General features: G+C 37.7%; 1 protein-coding gene across 1 annotated transcript; it reads right to left on the bottom strand.

Annotated features, from left to right (window-relative positions):
- Positions 1-6,169: 6,169 nt before the first annotated feature.
- BTG4 (BTG anti-proliferation factor 4) lies at positions 6,170-7,828 on the bottom strand. Its single transcript, XM_062594665.1, has 4 exons — positions 7,656-7,828; positions 6,898-7,035; positions 6,515-6,710; positions 6,170-6,361 (listed from the first exon to the last, which is right to left on the bottom strand). Exons 1-4 carry the CDS (start codon positions 7,826-7,828, stop codon positions 6,170-6,172), a joined length of 699 nt encoding a protein of 232 aa, XP_062450649.1.
- Between the last annotated feature and the right edge of the window lie 4,452 nt (positions 7,829-12,280).

Below are 12,280 nucleotides of genomic sequence, written 5' to 3'. Positions count from 1 at the left end.
CATCACATGCATGATACACATGGATTATGTTTTGTACCATGAGATTCATAACATATATGAGGACAATGGTTTGAAGGTAGAGATTAGTAATACAATGTTATATGTAGTTAGGTAGGCATATGAGATTCTCTTCCAAAACAAAGCATGTACTGCCTGAGAAATTCATTTTGTGAAGTGATAGCCTGCTGAAGGTCTCTACATTTGGTTCTTAACATCCTTTCAGCAGATTTAGTAATGCTAGGGACTAGAAGCTAGAAGTTTGTAAAATACAAAGCCTAGCTTTATGCCACAGTGGTAGTAGAGGGTCACACAGAACTACACTGTATTGACTAAAAAGCAAAATATCCTTTGTGTTCCGTTTTTTGTTTTTAATAGGCACTTACTTTAATTTTGCAGAGCCTGATGAAACAATGCAGTGAAACAGAAGCCTTCCTAGGAAAGGACTTTCATCCAGATTTGGAAGAGCTGAAAATGAAACTAGAAGGAGAAAAAGATATAGAGCAGAACAACAGTCCCCTGTCATCTGTTACAGAGTCTTCCCAGATTCCAGGGACACACCATGAGGCTGATGACCAGCTCCTATTGTTCTTGACTGAAAGTAGGTCCGATTAGTCAGAGGAAGCTCAGTTGATCCATCATTCTTTACTAATGCTGATACATTTCCTGTGCAGGGGCATTCTTTTGTTTTTGTTTTTTGTTTTTGAAATGGAACGAACAGGGAAGAGGTGGCATGGAAATCAGACTATAGTTACAGTATAGAATGAGAAAGGATTATACTGATTCTCTGGAAAAAAAATGCCAGTCACTTTCTCCTAACTAAGAATCAGCAGAAGAAAGCCTTAGCACTTCTAGGAACTAAGCAAAAAAACAGGAAAAGTTTAGGTTAAAAGAGCATTTTCAGATCAGATAAGTTCTTAATACTCTCGAGTTACAGGCATTATCCAAATTCATAAGTAAAAATGAATACTTACATGGTTGCTTGCCTTTTCTAGGGCAGAAATAAAAATGTCTTACCCAGATGTCTTCATGCAGCTTCAGAGTTGAGCTTATTCCCATCCTTAGGGTCAAGAGGTCTCTAGGGATTCTACTTGAAATGTCAGCAACTACTTGATCTGTACCAGAATATCCTCCTCTTTGCATTGAAAAGGCAATTTTATTGGGAGCAGGTGAATTGCCATGTGTGATCAATTCCTTAAGGTTTACCAGTCTTTCCCAATACCTTCTATATGAAGCAGGCAGCTATTTATTTTCTCAGCAGTGCAATGAGGTGGGGTAGAGCACAATCCTCAAATTCATCTAAGCTTAAACAAATAAACAAAAATAAAACCTGATTTGAAACACTATCTGAAGCACAGAGGACAAAATTTCTCTGTGCAGCAAAGAATGAAATTAAGAGCATGTACTGAGTACATCAGGTAGTTCAGCTGCCCCGATTGTTGTCACCCTGTGAGCAATTCCCAAAGCTTCCTTAACAGCAAACTCATTGTATGATCCACTAAATATTTGCACTCCAGAGAGATTTTCCTGTCTAGCAGATTGGAGAGATTCCAATATACTTCTGCATTTTTAAACTGCTTCTAAAATTAGACATTTAGTCAAAGCCACCTTTTAGTCCTAATAGTTGATTTTAAACTGATGATTTAGCCCAAGTTCTATGTAGAAAAGTCTGAGCAGCTTACAGAACAAGAACAGGAAGCAGCACAGATCTCTCTGGAATTGTTTGCAGTCATTAACTAGTGTATACTGGTCTTACAGATATCAAGATTCTGAAGCAGGAGGGAGACCTGATGGCATACAGAATTATTCTTCTGAATCCACAGTTCACAACACCTCTACATGGTAAACATCTTAAATGTTGCATTTTTTTAGCCAAAAAAAAAAAAACAATTCTGACAAAATATGGAATTTTACACTTTGATAGACTATCACTATTTTTGTTAAATTCAGATAGTCAATTTCTTTTCATCAGTAAAAGCATTAGAATCAAACAACATCGCTAAAAAAAAAAGGTGCTTTCAGTTGCCAGGAGCATTCTGCAACCAGTCTAAGCAAGATCTAATAAGAAGAATATTTTCATTCCAAAAGATGTTTCATAACTCCTTTTTCCAGTGTGTGAAACTATTCACTCAAAAAAAGATAGTAAGATGATTGTTTCAAAAAAAAAAAAAAAAAGTACTTGTGTTTTTATACAGGTGGTGATAAAAGCAAGCATATGAAAACATCTTTGCTTCTTGATCTTCTGAAAAATGTCAACGCTGAGCTCCCAAGTCATGCAGCTGGACTACTGGAAAGTCACATTCTGGACAAAAGTAAATCTAACCTCTTTTCTGTCTGAGCTCTTGAGTGTAACCCAAAGATTTCTGTCAGCATTGAAGTAGCCATAAACTATATTTGTTGCAGTAAGATCTTGCTGGACGGACACATTAAAGTTACTCTCCTCTATGGAGTAAGTGCTCTAGCAGTGAAGGAGAAAGACTCAGAACACAAGAAATCATACACAACAAAGTGAAAATAAAAACCACTAAGTCTAAAGAATTGTGTTTTTTTTTGTTGTTGTTGTTGTTGCTTGTCTGTTTTTTTTGGCAGAAACAGCAAGTTCTTTTCAGGATATACTAGATTGCTTGATGACTTCTAACGGAGAACTAACAGTAGTTAATCCTACAACCCTTTCTGCAAGGGAGTTTGTTATATATCAATATGGTATCCACATCCTACAGTTCCTCAGACTTCACATTGAAGTAAGTTAAGATACTGATATTTAATAATCAGTGCTTCCAAAGAAAAGAGGTATGAAAAAAATTCAGCCTACAATATTTGAAGAATCTATCAATTGTAAGTCAAGATCAAGTAGAGAATGATCAGTTAGGAAACAGTAAAATCTATTTGTTTTCTCTGAAATGGTATAGGATAGTTTTCAGGTCAAAATTCTGTCCCAGAAAATCCAAGATCAGTTATTTTTGCTGCAGCACCTTTGTATATATTTTCAAACACATCAATTCATCCCTGCACAGTTAGTATGGGGATAAATAATATTTCTTTTAGAATTTGGCACAAGGAGTCTCTCATTGTCTTTGTACAGTTCTTAGCACACTATGGCTTTCGTCTAGGTAAACTCTCCAGGACCTTTTATAACTCTATAAAATAATAAAAATAGGGACTAGAATGCAGAGCTCCAGGGGTACAGTAAACTTTCATTTATTTAATTAGAAAATTGGCAAGATGAACTGCTGTGATATGCTAGGGATTTTTTTAAACAGTCTCTGTTTTCATGTGGTATTTGTTGGCTCTATGTACTTACTGCAAATCAAAGCTGACATCTAAATGAATTTATACCCCATTAATCCCTCTTACTTTGCAGATCTGAAATGTATTCACCTTTTTTTACAGAAGCAATTTTTCTTCCCTTTGTAGGCTCCAGAAATTAACCTGTGTATTGCCTCCAGCATACCCCTCAGTAATGCCACAGGCAACGCCTTCAGAAACTCTTCCTTTTTTCAGGTTTGTCAACTTCATATCCAGTCAGCTTACTCAATATTATCATATCCACTAAGTTCTGGAACTAGGAAATAAGTTGCAAAAGTTTCATTTTTAAGTCATGGCATGCTTGATGCTATCTAGGAAAGAGATCAATAGAACAACCAACCCAAATGCTATATGTTCCAGCTATAGACATATAGACCATAGAGACCGCTAACAACTGTAGCCCCAGCCATATCCAAGAATTACAACAGTAATGGGAGAGATTTGCACCATCAAATGCAGCATGCCCATCCTGTACAGCCTGCACCTGTTCTGAAGTCACCATGTGACATCTGCTGTAGTAACACCTCTTTGCAAGTGTAAGAATCTTAGTCTTCGTATGTCATAGCATGCTACAGAAAGTCTTCAAAACTAACTTGGGTTCCTCACTGTCAAAGACTAGCCCTGCTTTTAAACTTTGAAACAGACTTCTCTTCCCTCACCCAAATTCAAAAGCCAACCCCTGCATCACATGAAACACTTACCATTCACTAATCACTGTAGGCATCACCTGTTTTCTGCTCACCACAGCCTCTGGTTTAGATAGCCAACAAGTGGGAAGAAACAGTCAGCTAACATCCTTCCCACCCACCCCCCAGCACAAAAATTCATGAGGGCAAGGGACAAGATCTTGGAACTGAGTTACTGAATACCTTTATCAAATATTTAACACCAAGAAGCAACTGAATTAGTCTCATGAATTAGGTACCCATTCTATTCTCTCAGATTTCCCACCAGCATTCACACCATCACCCAGTACATAAATCTATTTTGGTCTTGCAAAAAAAGTGATTACAATAAAGTGATTAAGTTCCCCACACGCAGGCTCCATTATCAAGGCCATAAGAATTAGCTGGAAATACTGCTTCTGAGTCACAGTAATGAAAAAGCCTCCTACCTCACATCTCATTTAAATTAGTTTATTCACACCCCACAGAATGCAGTATTCATGTATTAATAGCAGGCTTTAAAAAAATCAAGTCTTTTAGGAAAAAAAAATGTTGCATACTTAGAGTGCAAGATTTCCACTTATTTTTTATGAATGGTCTACTGAATCCTATTAATACCAAATTTGTTTCAAGAAGTCTTGTGCAAAGGTCCAAGTGAATCAGGGATGTGGATTTATTCTGAAGAAACAGATCAATTCATTGTGGAGTATGACTGAGACAGTGCCTCTTTGCTAAATTGTGGATTACAGCCCTAGGATTCCTTCTGATCATTCCTATCCACATCATGTTTGAAAGGTAAGCTGGGATACAGCCTATGAAGCACCTGGGGTTTAACACAGTAAATAGTACCAATTTCACACCTGCTCTGTGAGTAGCTAAGGTCTATGATTAAAATTTCCTATATGGCTTCACTTATACAGGCAGCCCTCAAGTCTTAGAGCTGGCTCCTAGCATTTACAGATCAGACAATGCCTTCCTTTTAGGATTACTTCATAGGTGTTTTGAATTATTGCCTATTAGATACTGATATTTGGACTACAGGAAGTAGGAACACATGCAGTAAGTGACAATTGAAAATAGCTACATGAACTGTTGCTTTTTGACAAGCTAGTTTGTTCCTACCAGAACTTGCATTTGAGCATAACGAAGGAATTTACTAGCAAGACAAAAAGTGATATCATTACTGCAATCTTTGTGCTCTCAAGTTTATCAGCAGGCAGTACAGGAATAGTTCATGAGTGATTAGGAGTATGTCCTCTTACGGACTCTAAGTGAAGCAGTCATGTGGAGTATGTGGCTATCTGACACCCCTTTATCTGCTCAGTACCTAGAACTATGATCTAGAACATAGTTTAGAAGCCTACTACTTTGGTCTCCCACTACTCCAAGTCCTTTTCCTTTCTCCTGAGAACAGTCTTCAACAGTCTGGTGTTCTGGGCTAACTAGAAGACAGTCCAAGTGACCTAAGTTATCCAGAGCTATAGAAGAGGCTCTTATTATGGCCTAAAGTACTGCTGATAGGCAGGCTAGACATCTGTAGCGATAACAGCTCCACCATCCTATGAGGTGATGTGTTAGCTTAAGCTGTGGAAAGCTACACCACCTCTCCTTTCCAAGGTAGCATTCTTCTGACAGATAAATTACAGCTTAAGAGGCAAAAGCCCAGCTGGAGCCACAAGACAATCTTTCACAGTCACATACATAAGCCCTCTCAAGTGAAAGCAAAGAGGTTTATTCTGCCTGTGATGTATAGATGCTTCCCCACACACACACACTGCAACTAAGTAGCATGCTTCTGCCTTTACTACCTTTGCCAGAAGGAAGCAGACTATCTTTCAAAGTAACTCAGAGGCCGTTTTATTGTCCTTTACTTGTTTGTGCTCTCACCAAGCAATATGGCTCCTTTTAAACTCCCTTCAGGGCACTGAGATCAGATCAAACAGCTTTTAAAAAAACATGATTAGATTTATTGATATCTGCATTTCCTTTTTAACTTACAAATAGTCTTAAACATTAATTTTCAATCTTACATTAACATTAAAACATTAAAACAGTTATGTAATAAAACCCCAAAGTTTCAGATGCACAAGACATAGGGAGTAGACAGTAAGTGCTTTTTCCTTGACGTACAAAGTTTTGTAATGCCAGCCTTCATCCTGTACCCAGTGTTTCAACAGCCTGTAGCAGGTGCAGCCACAGGTCTACCGCTTGGTATTGATCCAATGGTATCTATCAACACGCGGTCCTGTGAAAGCAATTGTTGGCCTGTAGACTTTGTAAACCCTGTGCTGGGCATAGTATGAACCTGTCTGAGAAAGTCTATCAGTCATGTATGTCTTCCTATGAAGATACTGAGACCAGGTCTGTATGGGCGGCTTGCAGTAGTCATTGAACTAAGAGCAAGAAATAAGATTGTGTTAAAATACTTTTCAGGGCAGGAGGAGACTGGTCTAGCCAGTTTTCAGCCTACTGCACTCCGCCACAAATGAGCCTATAGGGCAGATTCTAGCTCTTACTGACAGCTACATATATTAGCACATGCTTACCTGGTAGACACTGTTAGGGTTGCTGACAGTAGGGATAGCTTTTGGCTCCTTGTTGAAGTTCTCCTCATCTGAGGAGGTGCCAGAATGATAGTCCAGTGCTGCTCTATCAACAGCATAGTTTATCTGGTGAGGAAGCTCTCTGTTCTCCTCTCCTTCAAAGTGAGCAATTGTGAAGGGCCGGTTCTTCTCACCATATCTAGAAGCAACTATATTTGTATAAGGCAACTCTGCACTGGAAGCATGGACATCTGATACCAGTCAACTGGCACTAATAATGAAGTGCACCTCCAGACATTAAGCCTCTAGCAATAGGCTTAGAGAGGATCAAGTTTGTACTAGAATACTTGACAGAGGTTGTCTTTAATCTCAACTTCACAACTCACCTGCAACACACTTCAAATGGATCAACCCATAGCGTCATCTCTTTTGGCAAGCCAAGCGTATTAAAGTCCACATTACTCTCCACACAAGCTTGTTCCAGCAATGGATCTCTCTTCTGGTGTTTGTTTATCCTTATACACCTAGGTAAGAGCACAAGAGCAGGTGGAGTTTAAGATTTCACTGCTACTATGCAAGTTCTGCCTATGCACAAATACATTCAAAATTCAGCTGTTTTTATCTCAGCATAGCTAGCCTGTTGATAGGAGGTCTCACTTACAGCCTTAACCAGCAGTCAGCCTAGTAAGAGCTGGTTTATAAACCCTAACAAGGTTTTACAGTGCAGCAACTCACTTCCTTAGTGGAGAATTATATGCAGGTATGATAGTTTTCTGATTCAGTTTAAGACTATTTGATTTCTACATTCAAGAAACCAGACACACACTCAAGATTTTATGCACATTATTTCCTGTCTTCAATTTTCCACCTCACCTTCCTAGCTATACCTAGGTAGGCACATATGAAAACACTTCTGTAAAACCATTTTTAAAATAGGTGAACCTTTACCAGTAAATTCTACTTCTCCCTTCAGGCTGTAGAAATAAGTCAACAGTTCTCCTGAGATTTTGCTTTGCTACATTTTACATCTAACTGTTGGCTATTTCTAGTATAAGGGTTCCAGGTACTGAAAACATACTGCATCTTAATTTTTCATGTAATGACTCCACTCCTCTCCTCACCCTTCTACACAGAGTCTTCTTACCTGAAGGCTTGTCCCTTGGATGGATTGTCTAAGTACCAATGGTTCTTATACTTTTCAAACAGTATCGTTGTCAGTTTAGCTGCAAATAGCTCCATTTTATGTTTGCTCAGCTTGTCTTGCTTTTTCACAAGCCTTGTGATGAAGAAGACTGTGGCAGCAATTTCATCTTTCATTTTAAATTAAAGTGCACAAGGTGCTTTAGCTGTTGGATAGTCATCAGTAGAGATGAGACACTACTCTAGAGAGATTTAATAACATTAAGGTACTATCAAATTTCAAAGACAGATGTTGCAAAACCTTCATAAGCTACACCAGATAAAGCCTGGACATCCTAGACAGATCTAGGAAGAGAGTATGTTGCCAAACAGCTGATAATTTCAGTTCTCTATAGTGAACAGAGTTTAATGCATTGCTGGAAGGCACTCACACTAAGCTAGTTTACAGAGTATAGAAACACGTAAAAACAGCATTCACTACTTATTTTTTTATATATATATATATATACACATATATATATATGTACATATATTAAGATCAACAATCAGCAGTTCTCAAATATAGTTCTCTCTAAACATACACACAATGAAGACCACAAACATTACCTTCCCAGACCAGAATTAATTTAAAAAAAACACCTCAGGTATACTTTATATATATAACCTCAAATTTTCAACAAGAACACAAACTTAATACTACAGGAGTCTATCCAACCTATTTAAAAAAAAAAAAAAACAATCCTCAAAACACAATACCTTTCTCACACTTTCTTTAGAGCAACTTACTTAGGGTTTATATAGAACTGGAAATCAGGTGACCCCTTAGGAAAGCAATAATAATCAGGTGTGCTCCACTAGATTGATCAACATGCTGATTTCAAAAGTATTTCTGATCTACTTGGCTTTCTCTTAATATCAGCTCCCATTTTAAGGTAATTGATTCTGCATTGTATTCTATTGTGTCCATCAGTCTACCTTATAAATATCATTTTAATGTTTAGTGAAATATTCTTCCTGAGAAAAATAGTACCACATTTATTAGTTCATTATCAAAGTTAAATTTGACAGCTTCTATTTAAACAATACAGTTGCTTTCTTTATGAAACCCTCTCATTTGGTCTTCTTTATCTTGAAAATTGTATGACTTTGCACATGTTTATCACAACATTAATTTTGCTAGTGTTCTATATAAATGTTCACATTATTTGTAAAGCTTTATGCTGGTTTTGAGGTATTCCATCCTGAGTGTGAATGGTCCTGTTAAAGGGCTCACAGGAAGCCAGCTTCTCAAATGTGAGTACTTCATTGTTTAAAACTTCAGGCAATAATTACTTGGGGCACGTACAGAGAAAAGCTGATGCGTTCTGTTTTTAATTCCTGATGCTGTCTCAGGAAACTCTGCCTCCAGTGCCAGATACCAGGAACTGCCAAGACAAGAGAACAAATTAAGGTAAAAAGAGCTGAGTATTTAAACTGGTTCTTGATTTGATTGTAGATGTTGCAGCTAAGCAATTCATGTGCTTACATTCAGTCTTGGACTAGATTGTGATAAAATACTTTGGATAAGCAAAATGAAGTATGAAGGCACATCTTTACAGAAGTACATATCTTTACAAAGCATCCCCTAAACCACAAGTTTCTGGTTATTTCTGTATTTCCTTTCCTCTCCACTCACATTGTTAGTTCCTTGCTCTTTACAGTTTCTTTCTGCATCACAAAATAGACTTACTAATGTACTTAGTAGGAACTCTGATTTTTAAGGAGTTAGTAATAAATAAGAAAAAAGGTATCTTCCTCTTTCCTCTTCCTCATATATCTATATACTTCATTTAACAAATATGTACCTTTGCAATCATCATTCAAAAGAGAGAGAAATCAAGTCTGAGAAATTATGACTCTTCAGAAAAAGTCTTCAGTACCACCAGAGGTTGAGCTTTAATACCATAGACCACAGTTTTAACCCCAACACTATCTGTACCATATGCTCTGCACTGCACTCCATAGCTTCTGATGACAAATTAGGATTTTGTTTGTTCTGTACACAAACTGCAAGTCATTCTTTCCCTTTTGCATACAGCATAAGATGGTGATAGCAGTCTGTTCTGGGTTTTTTGGAAAAATGGTGTCTGGCAACAGGAAATCATTGCTATGCATTGCCATGAAGAATGTCCATATGAGTTTTTTTTAGAGTTTGTCATCTCTTTCTATGGAGCCTGTGAGGAATTTTACTTTTCACTGACCCTTTGCATCCTGCACACCAAAATTAGCTCTGGGCAACAGATAAGAATTCATGAATGAGCAAAATGTACTTTCATGCCTGAGGCCTGAATTGAATTTGAGAGATTTATAATTGCTTTTAAAATGTCAGGCAACTGATGGGTCATTTTCTAGTCTGAATGGATTCCCTTGTAAATTCTGAAGACCTAATTTACAGCCACATCAGTTTCTCTTTGTTTTTAAACTTCTGTTGTATGGTGACATGTCAAAAGCATAAAAAGTGTTCCCAAGGGACTGCATCTCTTTATCACATACATTTTGCAATACAGTGTAGCTGAACTGCGTAACAAGCAGCTAATGTCGAAAACAGGGCTTTGTTTTTCATATTAACAATGAATCTGTCAATAACAGGCATTAGGCAAACATACAGTTAGATACAGACCTCTTGGAGTAGGTGTTCACAGATTCCTTGACTCACAGTATAGCTTTTAATGGATTGTCAACTCTCTGGACAACACTGGAATGATCTTCAATCCTGAGAGGCAGTGCCTATGATATGCTAGTCCTGCAGGATTTACACATAGCTCTGCTCTGCATTCCTGAAGAGTATTTTAGGATTCTCATTCAGCCACACCTGAGGCCCCCACAATGTCCCAAAGAGATAACACTTGCTTCATGAAATACATTAAATGCCTGAGAGTTTTCTACTGGAATTATAGAGAAATATCCCAAAGCTTTGCAGATGGAAAAGCTAAGGTACATGTGGAGGATGTGGTGATTGCAATGAACAGATCCCTTTTCTCATGTCTTTATTTCTAGGAAAAATTTAACAGTAAATATGCAGCTGGGAGGAAGTACCACAGACCAGAGTTTTCTGCTGACAAAGAAGTGGCCACGAAAATATTACACAAAAGAAAGATTTACCTCCTAAAAATGACAGCTAATGCATATAATTATAGTTTTTGAAGTTCTTTTCTGTAATGGTTTAGTCACTCAGGGTTTCATATATAATCAGAGGCATAGACACTGAACCCTCTATGTATGATGGTGTGTTTCTTGCCAAAGCACAGGAAGTTGCTGTTTAGTCTTGTTTCTTTTGGCTTCATGTCATTTTCCAGCAATATCATATTATGATCTAATAAAAGATATGACTTCTACCTGTAAACCTTGTTTTCATTTTATCCTTAACCTATCAGGGCTAAAATAACATTCCTACCACAGAATGGCAGTAGGCATCATATGGTCTCCATCCCCTGCCACTAGAGTCCGTAATTTGATCATAGTTTCCATGTGGGCTCTGACCCTAATAGAGTTAGATCTCAGGAATTATTCAGTGACTTTCAGTTTCCTCAATGAATGCCAGGTTGGTTTAGGGTTGGTGGAACACATCAGCTGATGGGACTTCTAAACTGTCTCGAACTTGTCCAGGCAAGCCTGGAAGTTATGAAATTCTATGACAAAAGAGCGAAGTGCCTGGATTCTACAAAGGGGAATCAAAAACAAGTTTGAATCCCTACAACACCTCCTTTTGTTCAGCTACTTGTTCCCATAGTTAACATATAAACTGTAAATCAGCAGTAAACAAAACTCTTCACCTGAGAAACCAGCAGGAGTAGTGAAATCAGTCATGCAGTAAGGTTCTATTTCTTAGAAGTTGGGAGATGAAACCAAGGCCAAACTACACAAGTTTGTAATTACTCTCTGTATCAGATGGGGAGAAAAAAATAAAATAAAGAACAAACCAAGGAAGGTCTAAGCAAAATTATTGACAATTTATCTAGATTGCTCTAATTATTAAGGATATCACTGACACGGAAATAAGATGCTAAGAGCTTTTAACTTAGTGTTTTCAGCATCAAATAGGAATACATAAATGTTTTTGTTAATGATACTGCTTAAAACAAGCCAGAATAACAGAGAATGTTTGAACTGCCTGGCTTCCCATTTCAGTGACAAGAAGAAGTGCCTCTTCAGTTAGCCAGATTCACTGAACTCAGATCCTTCACAATACTCTCACTTGTCACTGACTTACAGGAAACATAGCCCTGGGTACACTTTTTGGATAGTGACCAACCGAGAAACAAAGTTTCAAATACAAAATTTGGACTGTCCATCCCAATGTGAGATCCCCTAAGCAACAGTCAATGAACTATGCTCCAACTCATTCCCAGGCACATCCAAACAGAAATTGTTAGCATCCCAGCAGCATTTGCAAAGAAGAAAAGCATGATGAATAGCCAAGTACTCTAACTGACAAAATGTATGAGATAAACAAGCAGACATTTCTACCTTTCCCTAAATGGTGCTGCTGTTTTTTAATCATTCTTAGAAGGAAAAAAACAAAACCCAAATCACAGTGTTCCAGTGCCTGGACATTAGTGGGATAGATTCAGAGGTCCCTGAAATCAATGG

The sequence above is a fragment of the Rhea pennata genome, chromosome 24 (assembly GCF_028389875.1).
Source record: "Rhea pennata isolate bPtePen1 chromosome 24, bPtePen1.pri, whole genome shotgun sequence".
In the NCBI taxonomy this organism is placed as follows: domain Eukaryota; kingdom Metazoa; phylum Chordata; class Aves; order Rheiformes; family Rheidae; genus Rhea; species Rhea pennata.
The sequence above is the reverse complement of the archived record's forward strand: the minus strand, read 5'-3'. Positions and strand labels throughout refer to the sequence as shown.